Consider the following 20,772-nt stretch of genomic DNA (forward strand, 5'->3'; position numbering starts at 1 on the left):
AGTATGATGCGTTTTTGAGCTTCCGTGGTTCAGAGACACGCCACCATATAGCTGCTTCTCTCTACAAAGCTCTCCTAAGAGAAGGCGTTCATGCCTTCACAGATGATCAAAGTCTCAACAGAGGCGAACAAATACAACCCGCGCTGTTTAATGCTATTGAAGGGTCTCGTGTTTTCTATGTGGTCATCTCCAAGGGCTATGCTTCCTCTATTTGGTGCTTGCAAGAACTAGCACGGATCTGCTACTGCGTTGAAACTTCGGCCAGACGTGTTCTGCCTATTTTTTATGATGTTGATCCATCAGAGGTGCGAAAACAGATTGGATGTTTTGGGAAAGCCTTTGCGAAACACGAAGAAAGACTCAGAGGAGATAAAGAGACGATGGAGGAAGTGCAGAGATGGAGAGAAGCTCTCACACGTGTGGCCAATCGATCTGGTTGGGTTATTGGAAATGAGTCAGTAATCCTCTCTCATTTCATGCTGAATAATCATTTATTATCTATATCTGCTCTTAGTCATATTTCTTTTTTTAAAAAAAATCTTTTCAGGTCATACTGTGTACACATTCCAGAAATGGTTCGAAAGGTAACAAATATATTAAATTTGGTCCCACATTTTCAAGTCTTCCAAATGATATAATCTGGTTAGGATGGAATTTCGAGTTAAAGAATAAGCAAAGATTTTACATTTTGGGTTGGTTAATGATGTTCAAGTTCTCGGAATTTCTGAAATAGGAAAGATAACTATGGGTCTTGCTTTATGTGAAAGAATATCTCATCAATGATATTTTTGCTGTTTTATTGAGGGTGTAAGCTAGTTTTGTCAAAAATGCTAAGTATATTGGAAAGCTGCAACGAGAAAAAAAAAGCCTAAACTGAAATGGGAATGTTATATATGGTTATGTTAGCTTGGGAGAAAGCAAATTTGGAAAAGAAGGTGTGAGTGCAATTATATCAACTTCATATATATGGTTATGTTAGCTTGGGAGAAAGCAAAGTTGAGTAATTAACTAACCTAATATTTCTTCACTGCCCACTTCGTTTGTATCCAGAAACACTTGTCCCTGCTTCCTTCAACTTCTGGAATTGCATTGGCTTCTAGCACCATCATCCATGCAATAAGGACATATGATGTGTTTGTGAGCTTCCGCGGTTTAGACACACGCAACAATTTCGCTGCTCTTCTTCTTCAAGCTCTCCATAGGAATGGTATTGATGCCTTCAATGATAATGTACACGTTATGAAAGGTGAATTCATTGAATATGAGCTGTATAAAGCCATTGATGGGTCTCGCAATTTCATTGTGGTCTTCTCAAAGAACTATGCTTCCTCAACTTGGTGCTTGCGCGAACTAGCACGGATCTGCAAGAACATTGAAACATCAACAAGACGAATTCTACCTATTTTTTATGTTGTTGATCCATTAAAGGTGCAAAAGCAGAGTGGATGTTATGAGAAAGCCTTTCTGGATCACGAAGAAAGATTCAGAGTAGCTAAAGAGAGGGAGCAAGTATGGAGATGGAGAAAAGCTCTGAAACAAGTGTCACATCTCCCTTGTTTGCATATCCAAAATGAGTAAGTAATCCTCTCTCATTTCACAAGAGATTCATGTCTTTCATATATATGCACCAAGTTATATACATGTGCATATATTTGGTCGCTTCTCAGTCATCCAGTTTTCTTGAATTTACTATCCCTTTCAAAACTAGACTTGAGAGATATTAAAGAGATAACATGTTATACATGTTTAATGCAAATAGTATTTTATAACAGAAGAAATACTGTTATTTTGCAAATAGTATATTAAAACAAAATGTACTGTTATTTTCTTGTCCAACACATGTACATTTTGTTTTGGTTTGCTAGGGTGATGATTTGGAATTCTTCATTCTCTTTAATTTTTCAGGCTACATCATTTACAACAGGCAGAGATCGAAGAAATTCTTCAAGAGATAATAAATATATTGAATTTCAAATCTTCAAGTCTTCCAAATGATGATCTAGTTGGGATGAAATCTCTTGTCAAATAACTATACTTACATAAAATTATTGTTTTGGTTGTCATGGGATACTTGTGTTGGATATGATTCGTTTTCTTTTGGATGTAATGTTTACCATAGGATGATACAATTTCTGATCCTTTTTATGAAACTTAAACAAAGCCTTTGAATTTTATGTCTAATAAGCTTTTTCTTATTTGAATCAATTTATTAATGTATAATATTACGATCTTTAACTCTTCATGGCAGCATGAAGAGAACTTGAAACAAAAGGATTCTTCATTTGAGCCAATCTGATAAAGTCATCTTTGTTTCCTACTTTCAAGTAATCTGTTTCAGATTTTTATCTGACCAGACTATGCCCTGTTCTTTGACTCTTCCATTTGAGGGCTTGACTAGTATTTTCATCAAAGACATGTTCAGATTCAAAACTTAGAAGCTTCTTGTTATTTTTGTTACTCGAGAAAGGAAACCACGCAATACTTATTTCTCATGTGTTCTGAGACTATTCAGATCGACACTTTTCTTTCCTTCATGGTTTCGTCGGCAGCTCGACTAGCGTCTCTCTGACATGCCGCTGTCGCCGTCGACGCTTACTCTAACAGGTGTTTCACTCATCCGTCACTTCGCCAAAGCCTCCCTCTATCGTCGCGCGCATGTAGGTTGCAGGATCTACAGTAGTGTAAAGGTTTTCTCTAATTTATGCTCCAGTTGGGTTTCTGTGTTTGGGGTTATGGGTTCTTTTTTAATTTGGATTCGTATGTGGTTTTTAGCTTTTGACTACTGACATCTTTATCACATTTTCCTATTCTTTGTGTTACTGAAATATGATTCTTTTGTGAAGTTTAAGGAATATGATTCTTTTGTGAAGTTTCACTGTCTCTTTTTGAAATCGTGATATTGAATACAATTTAAGGACTTGAGGGTCCAGAGGAAATGAAAGAAATTCTTCAGGGATTGTTGTGTGGCAAATTTCGGTTGAGAAAACATGGGTCGGTGCAGGAGGAAGAGAATATTTTCTTTTGTCTTCAACGTATCTCAAGCAACATGGGTCCTTGATTTTTTTCTTTAGGATCTTCTACCTACAACTTCAAAATAATTTCTAAATTTTACTGATATGTGCTTGCTATATTTCCTTTTGTTTTTTTTTTTGCATCATTTTTTCCATTTTAATGACTATTTCGTCTTGTATCCTCAGTCTTTGGTGCCAGACCACCCTCATTCAATGCAAAATCATGAGGCTTTAATCATTGGGCATCTTTTATCTCTAGGTACAAAGCTTTTTACTGTTTTTACATGTTATATCCAGACCGTGGGTTTGATTACATTTCAATAAAAATAGCTTTGGCTCTGAACAATCTTAACAGGACAAACTCAGATGCATTAAATGTATGTTTGGATGATTAATTACATTTAGTTACTGAAATATGGTTTAGAATATTGTTTGGAGGGGGGTGATTAAAAGTTTTGATGTATTGGATTCATAACTAAATATGTTGGGAGTCTTTTATATGCATGATGGGGTATTTTGATTTTTGAGGGTGATATGATGATGTGTTTCTTAGCAGTAATGGTTTATGTCGTTCTATAATTTTTTATATGCCATAGTACGATTTCTACTAGGTTGGATTTCTTTTGGTTTGTCTTGTGTCTTTCTTGACACATGTTGATGTTGATACAATCCATTTCAAACGCAGGTGAGGTTAAAACTAGAACATTTAAATATTGCAAATTTTGAGCCTGAGTATGGACTAGATCCAATGTTTCATTTCGCTTTGGTTGGATCTGAGTGGCAAGTCAGAATTCAAGGTAGAGCTAGCAATTGGCAGGACAAACTTGTGGTGACCTCAACACTTTCTGTGGAACCGGTTGCATTCCCAAATGATTATCTTGTTGGGATGGAATCCCGTATAGAAGAATTAGAAAAGCTTTTAATGTTCAGATCAATTAATGTCTTTGAGTTGTCGGAATTAGCAGGATGGGTGGAATAGGAAAGACAACTCTTTGTATGAAAGAATCTATCATCAGTATAATGTTCATTGTTTTATTGATGTTGTCAGTAAAATTTATCTCAATTTCAACACATTAGGTGTACAAAAACAATTGCCTTCTCACTTCTCAGTGTCTGAAGGAAAAAAATCTAGAGGTTTGCAATACAAGAGCACTAATAGTACTTGATAATGTTGATCGAGTTGAACAACTAAATATGTTTACTGGTAATAGAGAGACTATTACGTGGGTGCCTAGGTGGAGAGAGTAGAATCATTGTAATTTCTAGGGATAAACATATATTGAGGACACATAGAGTACGTATATGATGTGCACCAAGTCAAGTTGTTGGATAAAGAAGCCGTTCAGTTGTTTTGCATAAATGCTTTCAAAGGTAATTATATTGAGAGTGATTATGAAACACTAACACGTGAAGCACTATCACATGTTCAAGGCCATCCCTTTGTCTTTTGAAATGGGAACATAATATTCCGCTTCTTTTCCATGGAGATCTAGTAACGGATGATTCAGATCACATGTGGCTATTTTATATCACTCGACAAGATTACATTGAATTATATAAATTGGGAGGGAAACATCGTGGTGACTTTGAATTTAGAATACATGATGATCAATATTTTCATGCTGAGTTGAAGAATATGGTTATGGTTGGGTATATGAACAGGATCAACAACCATCAAACTTAACAACAATGCACAGTGAAAATTAGTTGCATGCCTATATGTGTGTGTGTGATGAAAATCACAATATTTTCAAAATATATATTTTGACATTAGTTAAATTCATAAAGGCTCTCGAATTTTGGTGTCATTTTAATCAAGTAAATCTATTTATGTATTTTCTATTTAAAAATTGAAGTACCATATAAGTTTTTTAATTTAAAAACAAGCTCTATATTTTTAAGAACAGAGACTATCATGTCACATCAGTTTTTATCTTCTTTCTTTTCAAAAACCTGATTTTTCTTCTTCTTTGATTGGTTCATTTTCCTGGGCACAACATATCTTATACAAAAAGAGTTCCTTGCTGCTCTGGTACCTGAGCCTTGGCTGAGAATGGTCTATTAAATCTTGGAGGGTTCTTGCCCCATGCAAATAAATCCTTAAGGACAATGTGCCTCCACACTTCTCATACTGTTTGCAGAGTTTCTGGTTTTGCATTGCTGCAGGGTTTCTGTTATTGCATGTGTTGTTGTTTCTTACTGATTTTACGGTTCTGCTTCAAATTTGACAACTAAGATATGGTCTGGTCTCCACTCTTAACAACTTACATTTAGAGGAAGGATTACCTCATTTTATATGTCGATTACTTTATTAATGTAGTTTTTCTTTCTAATTTTAATTGTAGTTTCTCACATTATATTTTCCATTTTTGTCTTATATTTCTATCACCATCTATAAATGTGTGTTAACACGTTTTCTCTAGAAAAGCTCTGCCAGTGCACCTTACAACATGCCGTCATGAAAAGGTGGAAAATGTTATAATGAGAGGGATATGTAACTACTGAGACAGAAAATCGTTAGCAATAATTTCTCTTAGAAAGCTTTGTCAAAACCATGCAATGGGACACTAACAACTGATCGGCCAATTTATGCTTTTGAAGTTTACCCCACTCCATGTTCTATCTATTTTCTATTTTACATAATATATAAATTCTAAGACGCAGGCAGTGACAGTATCTTTTTATTTATTACTATCTCTGTTAAAGGTTTGTAGGTTGTTGTTAGGCAGAATCTAGCTTGTTTAAAACTGTTGCCTCCGTGTGGGTGCAAGAAGTAGTGGTTAAGAGTCAACAAAATAGTGCTGGTTAGTTCTCCTTCGTTCTTAACAAAATAATCTCTCAATAGTTTATATGGATTATAACTGCTATATATGTCTTTTTTTCATGTCTTTTTTTCACATTTTGAACATCTTTCTGTGTAACTTTGTATATACCAGTGTGGACACAAGTGATAAAGAAAATTGATATCTAGAACTTTTATTTTCCTTGAAAAGTTTCTAAGTTTCTAGCTATATTGAAATACAAGTGTGAGTGAAGTCTCACATGAAGTAGAAGTAGAAAGGTTGAATACTATATAAGTGAGGTGAAGACCCATAAAGCTGAGTCTTAAGGTTGTTGGGACATAGTAAGTTAGTTTCCTTTTGGTTATGATTCTTTGATATTGTTCTGTCAAGGTTATATTATTTTGTTTTGAAATAGTATTTCATGCCCAGACCACTACAATAGATGTTACACCCGAAGCAAATTCTCTGTTAGCAAATCCAATATTGTGCTCAGTTAATGAGGTTTCCATCAATTTTAGATGCAAGATAAAAAATGGAGGCAAGAAAATGTTAAAGATTCACCTTCCAATTCACGATATTTGATAATTTATTTGATATTAAATATTAAAGGTTCTTGTACGAGCTCCTACTTTGTATCATCTTTTAGTTTCTAAAAATTACAAATGCTATTGCTTTTAGTCTTAAGCATGAGACTAAAACTATATCATTTATGGAAAGCTAGTTTCATCTTTTTTTTTTTTCTGTTCATGTTATTTGCTCTTAAATATGCTGCAGATGCTGCATGCACCGTACTACAGGTAATCACCTAAAAATAGACAGTTGTTCCCATTCAATTTCTGCTTGGCACCTTAATATGTACCTCAAGCACATTTTTCTTTGGTGAACAAGCTCAGATATTGGGATCTCCATGTAACCCAAAAATTTTCTTTGCGGAAGATCCTAATTTAAAGCACCCAAAGATTAGAGAATAAAATAGCTGAGCCTGAGGAGTATAAAATGAAGGAAGAAAGCAAGATTTTAGAAAAATGAAAGAGCCTGAGGATCTACCATCTGGGCATTACGGTAACTTGGCCTTAATCAGTTCGTGCATTTGGGCCTATAGAATGACCCTACATCAACCATTTATTTTAAGCTACAAACTACCAATATATCACCATAAAATTATACAAGCTGGCACGCAAGCATACAATTATTTTTCTTTTGGTTGTAATGTATACTAGAGGACTGGATAATTTTTTTTAGCCTTTTTTATGTAAACTTGAACAAAACCAGTGAATCTTATGTCTAGCATGCTTTTTCTGTATCTAAATCAGTATAACATTATGATCTTTCTGGGGCTTTGTTAGTGTACGGTTGTATAATGTACAATCACATTTTATTCAAGTCATATTAGTCATGACAGTATGAACAGAAGTAAAAAAAAATAGGTCAAAAACTGACATTACCCAACATTATTTGCTACAATGTTTTGAAAACTAGATTGAAGATTGAACAGACAATGTTTTCTATTTTTGATACATGGTATGATGCACCTTGTTGTCTAGGTGATCGAAAATTGCACTCTTCGAGCGAGTGTCGGCTCCAAGAAACAAAGAGAAGAAGAGAGATTTCACGGAAGAGAAGAATCTGTTTATTATTCATCTGTCCCTCAAATCACAATTACAATGTATTTTAAAGGAAAGGCTGCAATAAAATCTCCTAACAAGTTTGCATAATTTTAGGAACTAAAAAGGAAATAACAATACTGAAGGGAAACAAACAGATACTGTAGTGGCTGTCATCAAGCTTCTATATCATTTTACTTGGAAACAAAATCATCCATCCACTTTGGCTTCTTGGATTTGCGTTTGCCAAAGCCCAAGGGTAGCTCTTCTATTTCCTCATTTGGAATGGTCGTAGATGTTACTTCTTGTGTTGGGTTCATTATATCTCTTTGAGTTGGGCTTGTATCATTCTCTCCCTCTTCAAACACCACCTTGTCCTCAAGGTGGAAGGATGGAAAAACAGCTTTGAATTGAGAAAAATCTTCCCAGGAAGCTTCATCAGGAGGACAGCCAGACCATTGAACAAGGACCTGCTGCGTGGGAACCCCGTGCATCAACACAGTCCGAGTGGCAGCAATGGCAAGTGGTGTCTCAACAGGCCTGTTGGAAAGACTATCAGGTGGTAAAGCATGATGTGGAAGGATAGCAGTACCCTTAAACGGTTTCAGAGTGGAGACATGAAAAACTGGATGGATACGATTATCATCTGGAAGTTGTAAGCGATAAGCCATAGAATTTTTTTGACAGCTTGTGTTGGCGGTGTTGACGGAGTGAAATTTGACGGTACAGTTGTAAACACACCAGCACCAGATCTCCGACAGAAAAGCTGATGTCGCAGCGGTGTGCATTCGCTTGTTGAACCATACGGTTCGGTGCAGCCTGCAGGTTGCGCTTGAGAACACGCAGCAATTCGTCACGTTCCAGCAATGATTCTTCCAAGGCCGGAATTGTAGTAGAGCCGCGAGCATAGGCAGGGATTGAAGGAGGAAGACGACCGTACAGTGCCTGAACCGGTGACATCTTCAAACTACTATGATAACTGGTGTTGTAGTGAAGCTGCGCCCATGGTAAGAAAGTGATCCAAGATGTCGGCTTGTCTTGTGTAAAAGCATGGAGATATTGTTCAAGGCATCGATTAACCACCTCGGATTGGCCATCCGTTTGAGGGTGGTACGCGCTACTCATAGCCAGTTTAGTTCCGCTTAATTCAAAGAGCTTCCGCCAAAAAGCACTTAAAAACACCAGGTCCCTATCAGAAACAATTGAATGAGGAAAACCATGGAGACGAACTACCATCGAAACAAACAGTTCAACAACTTTGGAGGCCGTGAATGAGGTGGGTAACGCACCAAAATAAGCAGATTTTGATAAATGATCAACAACTACAAAGATGACGGTGGAACCTTGAGATACCGGAAGACCGGTGATGAAATCCATGGTAATGTCCTCCCATACACACTCCGGAATAGGCAGCGGCTGTAATAATCCAGCAGGAACCTGATTAGAGCATTTGATTTGTTGACAAGTTAGGCAAGAAGCTACAAAAGTCTCAACAGATTGACGTGATTTTGGCCAGAAAAAATTAGCAGCAACACGAGCCAAAGTCCGCTTAACACCGGCATGTCCTCCACTTGGAGTGTCATGGAATTCACTAATAATTTGAATACAGAGAACCGAAGTAGGGCTGATTACATAACGACCTTTGCGAACAACCAGACCATTCATAATAGAAAAGGGATAGGATAGAGTACCATGTGAATGCTTTGTGTGCAAGTCAATAAGGAATGGATCTGTGACGTTGTCATGTTGGAGCTGCTGAATAATAGAGAAAGTAGGTTGAGACAATAATGCTTGAAATGCTGCCAAAGGAGTCTCAGATTCATCGTGCCATGCAGACGGAACACGAGATAATGTGTCCGCGACCTTGTTTGAGTTACCCGGTTTGTATTCAATTCGAAATTGAAAACCCAAGAGTTTCCGTACATATACCTGCTGATCCGGAGTTTGGATAACTTGCTGTAGGAGTTCACGAATGCAATATGGCTAAAGGAAAAGGCAGAAAAAGCAATCCAACAAAATTACCTGTTTGGTATGATAAATTATATACGTACTTAGATTCTGCTTTACTAGTTTGTTTAATTAATATAGTGTTTGTAGCTATTGTTGCAAGAAGAAGCATTTGAATGTGTATTGAGTTTTTTTTTTCTATTTTTAAGAACCAATCTATTTGGCCATATTGTATACACCCCAGCTGGTGAGCCACTTCCAACCAACAAGAGGTATGATGCTACCAAAATTTTCAGTCACCCTGATATTGTTGCTGAGGAAACATGGTATGTATTTCCTAATATCATCATACTTTGGATTCTTTTAACATTTTCCCTCCATATGCTTACAATTTCTAGAAACCCTTTCTAGAAATCACTTTTTTATGTGGTGCTCTATACATGTAATTGTTATTGCAACATAATTAAATTTACTCTTTCATGGATCTGCTAACAGGTATGGTATTGAGCAAGAGTATACCTTATTGCAGAAAGATGTAAATTGACTACTTGGGTGGCCACTTGGTGGGTTTCCTGGACCACAGGTATGAAATGTTCCCCTTTTTTTAATATATAATATACCATCTAAGCACAAATTCTTTTTTGGTGAAAAATAATCACACATTTTAATGTATTATAAATTTATTAATATTTATAATAATTACCTTAAAATATTAGGGATCATTTTTAATTGATATGTATACTAAATGTTAGTATTTTTTTTTTCTTTTTCTTACTCTACTAAATGTTAACCAAATCATATGAACTTGATTTAATTTTTGCAATATTTCTTTACTTGCTTTGTTGCGTGACCTGTATTTTTTTGACATTAGTATATTTACTGTGTATCAACTATTAATTGTTGTAATTGTGAGAAAAAGTAAAGAAAAGAAGAAATTAAAAAAAAACGTTGATAATTTCCAGAATATTTTTAATATAATTCAGAAACTAAAAATTTAAAATTTTTCTTTTTCTTACTATTTTTATATACTAGTATACTATAGTAGTACCACGGTAGCATTAAATTTGTAGGATATTATAATATTCAAACAAATGATTATTACTCATAATTTATACATACTAGCTAGTATGTTACTTAAGCACATTTATTTAGACTTTGAGAAAGATAAAAATAGTAAGTGTTTCTATACTTTCGTTTAATCTTATTAATGATAAAATCATAAAAGAAGATAAAAGAACTAATTAAAATTAATAAAAATATGTTTTATTACTGTTAAGAATAATTTTAGAAAAAAATTTAAATTTAAAATAAATTTACTGTTGCCAATTAAATTATTATTAATTTCTTAATTCTTAATTAGGTCTTGAAAAAAAATCAGAGTGTTAATTAGGTCATGTGCTAGTTGAAAATCCTCAATGCTTAACTTTCTAATGCTTGTAGAACAAAGCTAAGGATAATGATTCTGATAATAATGTGGATTTTGTTGCTGGGAATGTGAAACTTATTACCACCAAAGAAGTGTGGAACCAATATTTGGAAGAAGCAAGGAGGGATGATAAAATTGTAAGTTTCCCTCTTTTTTACTCTGTAGGATAGTAAATTTAATAAGATAATTCTACTTTAGTAATTTTCCTTCATCATGAGAGTTCTCTCTCTTTATTTAATCATAGCTCTCCGTACTATGTTTTTGGACCATTCTTATTGTTATTTGTCTTAAAGGTCTAAATAGAAATAAATTTAGAGTTTGTTTGAGATCATTGTAAAAAAAAAATTCTTATGTTATTAAGTCCCAAAACATGGAAATTACTGATAGCAAATAATGTTTTTATTATTTTTTAAATTTAATATTTTTTTTATCAAAATAACATTTTGAGACCGTGGTTAACTAACGATCGTCTTAGAAAGTTACATTTCTAAGACGGTGGTTAGCTCAGCAACATTTTAGAAAGGTACTTTCTAAGACGGTGGTTAGCTAAGAAACGTCTTAGAAAGTATCTTTCTAAAACGTTTTTTTAGCTAATCACCGTCTTAGAAAGTTAACGACCGTCTTAAAAGGTAACGTTTTTCTAAGACGGATTTTATAGGTCCGTCGTAAACTTTCGACGACGTTAGATTCAAAAACGATCTTTGTATATTATTTTTCACCGTCTTTGTTTGTATTTTTTGTAGCAGTGAGTGGCAAAAAAATGGGAAAACCTAAAATAAGTGTACAAAAACAAATTATTAGCTTAAGACCCACAAGGCTTGAAGAATGAAAATTCTAAGACGCAATTATTAGCTTTGCACAAAATAAATTTAAAAACAATTTGATTTCTGCGTTATCCTTTTTCATTCTGTGCTGATCATCAAAATAACACATAATAGTTGTGTTGATATTTAATGATGATATTTAATTTTAAAAATCATGAAAACTATATAATTTTAAAGGAACAACAAAGAAACGGCACGAAAAGAAAAAAGAGTTTCTTTCTACAATTATTAGCTTTATATTTCTTCATTTCCGACAACCCAGAGTAATTGTCCTCGTTTTCAGATTCTGCAATTACAATGACTTCTAACACCACTATCCAAACATTTAAAATTACTAGGTTGAAACATAAAAAAAAAATACTAAAATAAAAAAATCTTAAAAGTTTAGGCACAAAAATATAATTTATTATTATTTTTTGCAAATGTTTTATCTTATTTTTCTACAAAAACTAGCTAAGACCAAACACAACCAAATTTACATAAACTATAAATATTTTTAATAATAATGATAATAATACAATTAAATATAAATGAGTCACGTCTTGAATGCCTAAAAATAAAAATAAAAACGCGTTAGCATTAATATCTATTGTCTTCACTAGAAAAAACCGGGCAATGGAAAAAACAGAGGAAAAAACCGGGCAATTAATAAAAACGCGTTAGCATTAATAATGTTCATGCTAGCTTTACATCAAAGAGGAAAACTTACTCCAACTTGACAGTTCTTCGAGCGAATTGAAAATTGACATTAGCTTCTAAGGGATGTGTGGAAAATAAAGTCTTACTATTTAGCTTATAAATTGAATTTACCATAAAATATGTTTTTAACTTCTAATAAATATTTAAATTTTGTATTTTTTTATTTTTTTATTTTTACTCTTTGGTAAAAGAAAATCTTTATTTTTTTTATCTTTTGATACTTTTTTTAGTCTTTTAATAGATTAATAAATATTATTTTTTTTCCTAATAATTTCTAGTTAAAATATATTTGTGATCCTTAATAAATATTTAATTTTTTTATTTTCTGATAATTTTATATTTACATTGAGTATTAAATAAAATAATAATTTTATTTTTACATGTTAATATTTTTTAAATTTTTAATAAATTAACGAATTTTGTGTTTATTCTTAGATATTTCCTTTAGACCTAAATTTAAACAACAACAAAAATTAGACTTGAATATAATCAAATACTAACTAGTTTTTATCTTATTTAATAATAATATTTTTATTATATTTTCATTTAATAAAATTTTGTCACGTGTCCAATTTTAGAAAGATTTTTTAAATTAAAAACTGAATTTCTTCTTTCATTCATTTATCAGTAGTTAAAGTTTACTTATATTTACGTCAGGGTAATATATCTTTTATCATTTGTTATTAATCTTTTTTAAAAACATTAATAACAAATGATTTTTTTTATCATACGATACATAAAAAAAATTTGAATTTTTAAAGTTGAATTTTACAATATTCTACACGAGCAAGAAGAATAGGAAATCATGGTCTTAGAATATTTATCTTTCTTAAATAGACTAATAATGTCATTCCTATAATTATTAATTACTTTTGACTTTATCTTTCTATTCTATGAACTTTCTTTGATAACTTTAATTGATGATAATGAACCTTGTAGCATGTGCGATGAGCCTATGTGGCAAGTTACACATTAAATAAGTGACGCGGTTTCTCCGGACTCAACATATGAAAAGTGGAGAGAGAAGCTGCCAAGAAAAACATCTCGTCTTCACTGTCCACGCTTTGTTTTTATTCATAAACCATTGATCTTTTTTGCATATTCACAGCTTTTGTAATGGCTTCTAACACCAAGATAGAACAAAAGAGGAAAATCATCCCAAATTCGAGACAAGGACAGTCGAAGAAACCAAAATAAAATTTTAAAGAGTAAATAATCATTTTTATTTATTAATGTATAATTCAGTTACAAATATATTTTTAAAAGATAAAAATATAAAATTCAGTCTATGAAAATATAAAAAGTGGGATAAACATATCATGTCATTAAGTTCCGTCCGTTACCACGTTAGCACGGAGGGACAAATTAATCAAAAATGATTGTCAACGTGAATTGTTAGCATAAGGGTATATATGTCATAATATTTTTTTATTTTACGTCTTCTCATCCCGTTGATAAATGCTTCCATAAAAGATGAAAATATAAAATTTAGTTTTCAAAAGTATAAAAATTGAGACAAATATATATCTGGACATTAATAATAAAATGTGACTAATTATTACTATTATTGTGTTTCTAATTTAGTATTTTTATTCGTTTAATACTTATACAATATATTTTTAAATTACCTTTTAATATATATATATATATATATATATATATATATTATTTTGATTTTCTTGTCAAATTTTAATCTTTTTATTAAAAAAGTTTTATCATATATCTTATAATTTTATCAAATTTTTATTAAATTTCTCATTTTTAATCTTTAAAATTATATCATATCTCAATTCCAACTTAAGTATCCTTATATTTAAATTAAAAAAATATGTTGAGCGTTTGAGTAGAAAAAATAAAACCGATCGTGGAATTAAATTTATTTATTTATGTATTTTCAAAAAATAATTTAATCAACTATTTTTTAAAAAATTCTCACAAAATTTAAACTAGATAGAGTTAAAGTGGAATTATAAGTTTTTTTCCCTTAATCAATAAAATGTATAAATATACTTCAAATATGAAAGAATTTATTGGATAAACCTTATTTGTTTCCACTCAAGGCAATTTTTATTATATATAATATGAATGAAATGAAAACAGTTACTAACAAATAAAGAACCCAAATAAATTTAAATAAAGAATACGATAATACTCAAACTAATATAGAGGTTAACTTCAAGACAAAAAAAAATAGTATAGAGAGATTTATTATATATCTTTGAGATGTAAAGTTTTATCTCTGATTGATTTAGAGGCTAGAACAACTTTGCATTCCAGTTGAGATACTCTATAAGAATGCATAAAAAAATATTAATAATTAATTGAAGAAACAAAAAAATTCAAGAAATAAAAGACTTTTCTTTTTTTAAGCGATAACTCAATTAATTAAATTTTGTAAGACTTTTTTTAAAAATTCCACTTTAACTTTATCTAGTTTAAATTTTGTGAGATTCTTTTTTTAAAAAAAGAATAGTTGATTAAATTCATTTTTTTAATAAATAAATAAATAAGTTTGATCTTGGAGTTGTGTTTTTTTTTTTTACTCAAAACTCTCTAACATATTATTTTCAATCTAAATATAAGGATACTTAAGTTGGAATTGAGATATCAAATAATTTTAAATATTAAAAATGAGAAATTTAGTTAAAATTTAATAAAATTATAAGATATAAGATAAAGTTTTTTTTAACAGGAAAAATTAAGTTTTGACAACGAAATCAAAATAATAAAAAAATATAATAAAGGACAATTCAAAAAATATATTGCATAAATACATAATAATAATAATAATTAATTACAATATATTATTAATGTTTGAATATATTTATTGCACTTTTTATATTTTTGGGGACTAAATTTTATATTTTTATCTTTTAGGGATACATTTATTAGTGGGTGAAAAGACAAAAAATTAAGAAAAATATGTGTTTATGTTAACAATCCACGTTGACTATCGTTTCAGTGATAAATTTGTCTCTCCGTGTCACGTAGGCTAAACTACTTTTTTAACGGTAACAGAAAAAAATTAACGGATGAATATATTTGTCTTACTTTTTACACTTTAAAAACTAAATTTTGTAAGGGACACATTTTTTTTAGCAAATTATATATTATGAGACAAAAATAATTATTTACCCAATTTTAAATATCAGCATCTTTCTTGTCTCCCTTCATTAGAAAATAGGGTTAAATACTAGTCCAGGCCCTCATTGACTACTAATGACAACAATTAGTGACATCCTGAATGCTGTTATAAATGTTCTTATCCGATTCTTGCATATAAAAAAATTATTATATCTTGAGGTGACGTGAAATAGGAATTTGAAATAAGGGACCAGCAAGGTTTTGATGTTGAGGTGAAGAAATGCGGGTATCGTTGGGTATATGAAAAGGATCTACATCCATCAAAATTAACAATGATGCACACCGAATATTCAGTGTCTTGGAAACACAAGTTTTTACAATTGAAGACAACAATATAGCAACTGCAATTCATCTACACTTCCATCACAGTGAAGAACTGGAGACATTGTTGAATATGGATGCATGATTTGCAACAATCAAACCAAAAAAGGATGCACACAATCGAGACCAAGTGCTCACGGTCTTTGTTATTAATTATTTTTTAAAAATAGAAAGTACAGTAGTTATTCGTCCCTGAAATTATTTCTCACTTGTCACTTAATTTTTTGATTTGTCTTGTGTATTTATGTGAGTGTGTTATTACTTAATATAGCATTATTAGTACCGTTGATTACTATTATTTTGTTAAACAAATGATTTGTAATTAAGGGCATTAAAGGGATTACCACTTGAGATGGTTATAGTTTGTTATAGCAAATTAATATAATCGTAAAAGTGTAGGTTCTTGTTTTGCATAGCTACTATGGCTAGTTGCAAAGCAATGTCTGTTATCTGTTATATACATGTACTGCAATACTGGATCAATACTGAAAGCAAGCAATGAATTGAGAATTATTTTATGCCCCTTCCTTCTCTTATTCTGGAGGTTCCCTTCTCTCGAAGGAAGGATCTATCACCTTTATTGGTAAATTGGACATTTTCAATTATCTAGAACTAGTGACTACATAAAAATATACACTAAAAATTCTTGCTTTTGTAATTACCTTGGACCTGGCCTTTTCAGATATGATGATCTCTCTGGTTCTTTACTTGCTAGTGCAGAGTTTTCGATGACCAACCAACTCATTACAAATTATTTGAAATTGATACTATTAGATTTGAAGTGTATAAATAAAATGCATACTAATGGATAAACTATTTTTATCCAAAAACAAATCAGTTTTCCTTTTTTGTGAATAAACGAATCAGTTTTTTCTAAAAATACATAAACTTGTTTAAATAATTTTTATTCACTCTGAATGAACAGACTCAAGTCTGAGAAAGCTACGTATGTTAGTCCTTGTGAGACTGTCATCCAAATCACCCCTTCTTCATCTCATGCAATAAGGACATACGACGTCTTTGTGAAATATGGGCATCATCATTGGGCGCCTGAAAAGGATCTAGAATTATAAACCCGCGCATGCGCGGATAAATAAATGAATTATTTATATTAAGGACTATTAAAAGGTATGCTATAATATAAATTCTATGTAAATATTTGAATTACATTAATGAGTGTTTTTTTTTTGTTCTTTTCTTTTTGAATATGAAAATATAAAAAGTAAAGTGAATTAAAAGCCCAAAGTAAGCTCTTAGTCAATGATAAAGATATCTGAGTAACTTTAATTGAATCAAATAAGGTGTTTCAGAGAAAAAAATTATAAGGCACTTTGAAGCGCAAATGTTTTACTAAATTGGAAAATGGATAAAAAAAATATACAAGATTTCTACAGATTTTTGAAGGACTCTTAATTAAATTGACACGTAGGGCTAGATTTTTAGGGTTTGGCAAAAAAAAGTGTCCTGTTGTTGTTTATATTATTTAATATTAATTACTATACTGTTTAATATATTTTTTTATAACCGGCAACCTTATCAAATTAAATATTGATTATGAGTTAATATAACCATCTATATATATAAATAATAAGTAAATACAATTTCAAATTATCAACTACTTAGTACTAATGAAAGCAACATTAGAGTTTTGGCCAAAGAAATTGTTTTTTTTCTTATAATTAATAATAATTACATTGTATTTATTAATTTCTATTATTATCTTTTAATTTTGGTGTTTTAATTACAAATTAATGTAATCATTCATAAACGTAACTACTAATTAATGAGATTTCAAATCGTCAACAACTCAATACTAACTAAACTAAAGCAACATTAGAGTTTTGCAATTAATGTTTTATAATGTTGGTCAGGTTGAACAATTACATATGTTTAAAGGGAATAGAGAGAAGGTGAAGGGAGCATAATCATTATAACTTCTAGGAATGAATACATATTAAGGACACATGGAAAAAATAATATTTACGAAATCTAACCATTGAATTGGGACAATGTTATTTAGTTATTTTGCATATATGTTTTCAAATGTAACTATATTATGAATGATTATGAAAAGTTACACAAGATGAACTATTACATGCTCAAGGTCATTTCTTAGTAATTGAAGAAATTAATAGGCAAATCTTTGTTTGGTCAAAATCTTTCACAATAGATAAATATATTGGATAGGCTAAGAAATGATAAAAGTAGAAATATTATGAATGTGTTACAAATAAGTTATGATGATCTCGAACAAAAAAAACTGAAAATAGAATTTGTTTTCAAGTTTTATATATGTGCTTCAAAAAATAGAATGTTTCAGATTTTGATCCAAAGAGCCATTAGGGAGCCTCTGTCATATGATGGCTTGACTAGTCTCAAAGATTTTGATTCACGACAAAACAATATGTCAAAAACTGACATTATCCAACATTATTTGATGCAATGTTTTGAAAACTAGATTGTGTTAGAATTAATGTCTCATGTGAGAGGCATATGACTTAGTAGGGACTAATAAATAAATAATTAACAATTAAGGGCTAAATTGTAATTGGGCTTAATAGGAGAAGTTTCTAGATTAACTGCTACTTGATGGGAGTAGTGGTTATAAAAGGGGCTTAATACCCATTAATGTGAAATAAGGTCCCCTTCCTGACCAGAAAGTGCTCTTTTCTCACCCATAGCCATCACGAACGGAGAGAGACAGAAAAGAAAGGCCAAAGGAAGTGAAATCCTATTTCTCTCATTTTCAAGTGCACCAGAGAAGATCCTATGGAGAAAGGTACACATAATTATCTATTATTCTTTATTGATTGTTTTGTGAGAACCATAAATCTCAAGATCCTGTTGGTTTTCTATAATTGATAATCTAGGAAACCCTCAAAAATTTTTTTTTACATGTGGTATCAGAGCGTGTGTTATGAAATTTATGATTCTCCTAGAATGATTTAATTTCTCCCAATCATGCATAAACCCTAATTATGAAATTTAGGGATTTTTAATTTATGTTACATGTATTTTCAATTACATGTTTTTGATAACGTGTATTTCGTGTTAATTATATTTTCCGCTGCAAAGTATGAAATTCTAGATATATAAAATTTCATGAGAAGGAAAGCCATGAAAGCGGTATAATTTTTGGAAATTTTGTTTTTGAGAAAGAAAGCCAGAGTGATCTTTACTGGACTTCCAATTCATGTATTTTATTGGAATTAGAGATGAAAATTATATATTATAATAATAATAATAATAAATACCAATTACGTTTTGGAGAAAGCCATATACCACTACGTAACCGCAAGTTTCATGTTATGGAGAAAGTGCCTATTGTTAATTCCAATTTTGAAGAGTGCTGCCATGTACGTTGCAATTTGGCCGTAAGGAAGGATTCTTTTTCGAATTTCTATTTGCAAACCCCTTTCTGCTATTTACAATCCCACTTGCCTATATTTTTTTATTTTTATTTTTTTTCAAAAAAAAAAATGATCATTAAACATGATTAAAGGATTGAAAGTTTATGTTCTATAATTAAATTAATGTGAATGTTTTGCAATTATTGGTAGCATTAAAATATATGTATATACTATATATTTGCTTGAACGTATTAGAATGTAAAACACAAATAAATGCAAATATTATTTTATGGCCTAGAATGGAATTAATGGAATGGCTATGAATTGTTAATAGCAATAAGTATGTGCAGGCCATATATATTTGGTTGGAATTAAATGTATGTTAAATTTGTTAGTCACCAAAGTGGCCAAATTTGTAAGGTTATTTAATTCTAAATTAATAATTATTTCAATTACTCATAGAATAATGGATGCTAAATTATATGATTGTTGGCTTATGGGTAATTGAAATTCATTGTTATAAGGCATTTATGGATCGCCCAAAGGTTGATTAGTTGTTCTTATAATTAATGAATATTATTGTAGGCGATTTGTGTGTATCATTAGTTTTATTTATATACCCAAAGGAAATAGATACTACTAATTGGTGCATATTTAATTGTCAAATAATGTTAAAATTTTATTAGCATCATCATGTTTGTATGTTGTGTGTTGGTGTGTCACCCAAAGGAGAACATCAATATACATTGATTTTTATCTGAGTAAATTATATGTATGACTTGTGTTTCATGTACCAAAATGCTTATGTGAAGTTTTATTATGCAGTACCTGTTCCCAACTCATTGAATTCTCATGTATCATCTGTACCAATTTTTAATGGGCTTAACTTCTCTGATTGGAATGAGCAAGTCCAATTTCATCTCGGTGTTTTGGATCTTGACCTTGCAATATTGGAAGAGAAGCCTGCTACTATTACTGATGCTAGTAGCAATGAACAGAAAGCTCATTATAAAGCTTGGGAAAGATCTAATAGACTCAGCCTAATGTTCATGAGAATGACTGTTGCAGACAGTATTAAGACAGCGCTCCCTAAAACCGATAATGCTAAAGAGTTTATGGGGTTAGTGGGAGAGCGCTCTCAAACAGCTGATAAGTCTCTTGCTGGGACATTAATGAGTACACTAACCACCATGAAGTTTGATGGTTCACGTACTATGCATGAACATGTCATTGAGATGACAAACATTGCAGCAAGACTTAAGACCTTGGGAATGGCTGTGAATGAGAACTTCCTTGTTCAGTTTATTCTAAACTCATTACCGTCTGAGTATGGCCCGTTTCAAATGAGCTATAATACCATGAAAGATAAATGGAATGTGCATGAATTGCACAGTATGTTAGTTCAGGAAGAAACGAGGCTTAAGAATCAAGGAAGTCACTCAATCCATTATGTAAGCCACCGAGGGAATCAAGGAGCTGGAAAAAAATTTGTAAAGAAACATGATAAAGGCAAAGGACCATTAAAGATCAAGGACGGTCCTGTGCAAATCCAGAAGAAAGCATCAAAGAACAATAATTGTCATTTTTGTGGAAAATCTGGACACTTCCAGAAAGATTGCCCAAAGCGTAAGTCTTGGTTCGAAAAGAAAGGTGAGCTCAATGC

General features: G+C 31.3%; 1 protein-coding gene, 1 long non-coding RNA gene and 1 pseudogene across 2 annotated transcripts; all 3 read left to right on the forward strand.

Annotated features, from left to right (window-relative positions):
• The first annotated feature begins 7 nt into the window (after positions 1-7).
• Positions 8-2,198, forward strand: LOC114417020 (probable disease resistance protein RPP1). Its single transcript, XM_028382097.1, has 4 exons — positions 8-454; positions 548-584; positions 1,051-1,574; positions 1,906-2,198. The coding sequence occupies exons 1-4, from the start codon at positions 381-383 to the stop codon at positions 2,027-2,029; spliced, it is 759 nt and encodes a 252-aa protein (XP_028237898.1). The 5' UTR covers positions 8-380; the 3' UTR covers positions 2,030-2,198.
• Positions 2,199-2,570: 372 nt separating this feature from the next.
• On the forward strand, positions 2,571-18,217 carry LOC114416291 (annotated as a pseudogene).
• Positions 9,372-11,114, forward strand: LOC114417024. The gene is made up of 4 exons (XR_003667700.1): positions 9,372-9,427; positions 9,555-9,671; positions 9,841-9,928; positions 10,786-11,114. It is a non-coding gene; the product is annotated as an uncharacterized LOC114417024 (long non-coding RNA).
• Positions 18,218-20,772: the final 2,555 nt, after the last annotated feature.

This window comes from Glycine soja, chromosome 6 (genome assembly GCF_004193775.1).
Source record: "Glycine soja cultivar W05 chromosome 6, ASM419377v2, whole genome shotgun sequence".
NCBI lineage: Eukaryota > Viridiplantae > Streptophyta > Magnoliopsida > Fabales > Fabaceae > Glycine > Glycine soja.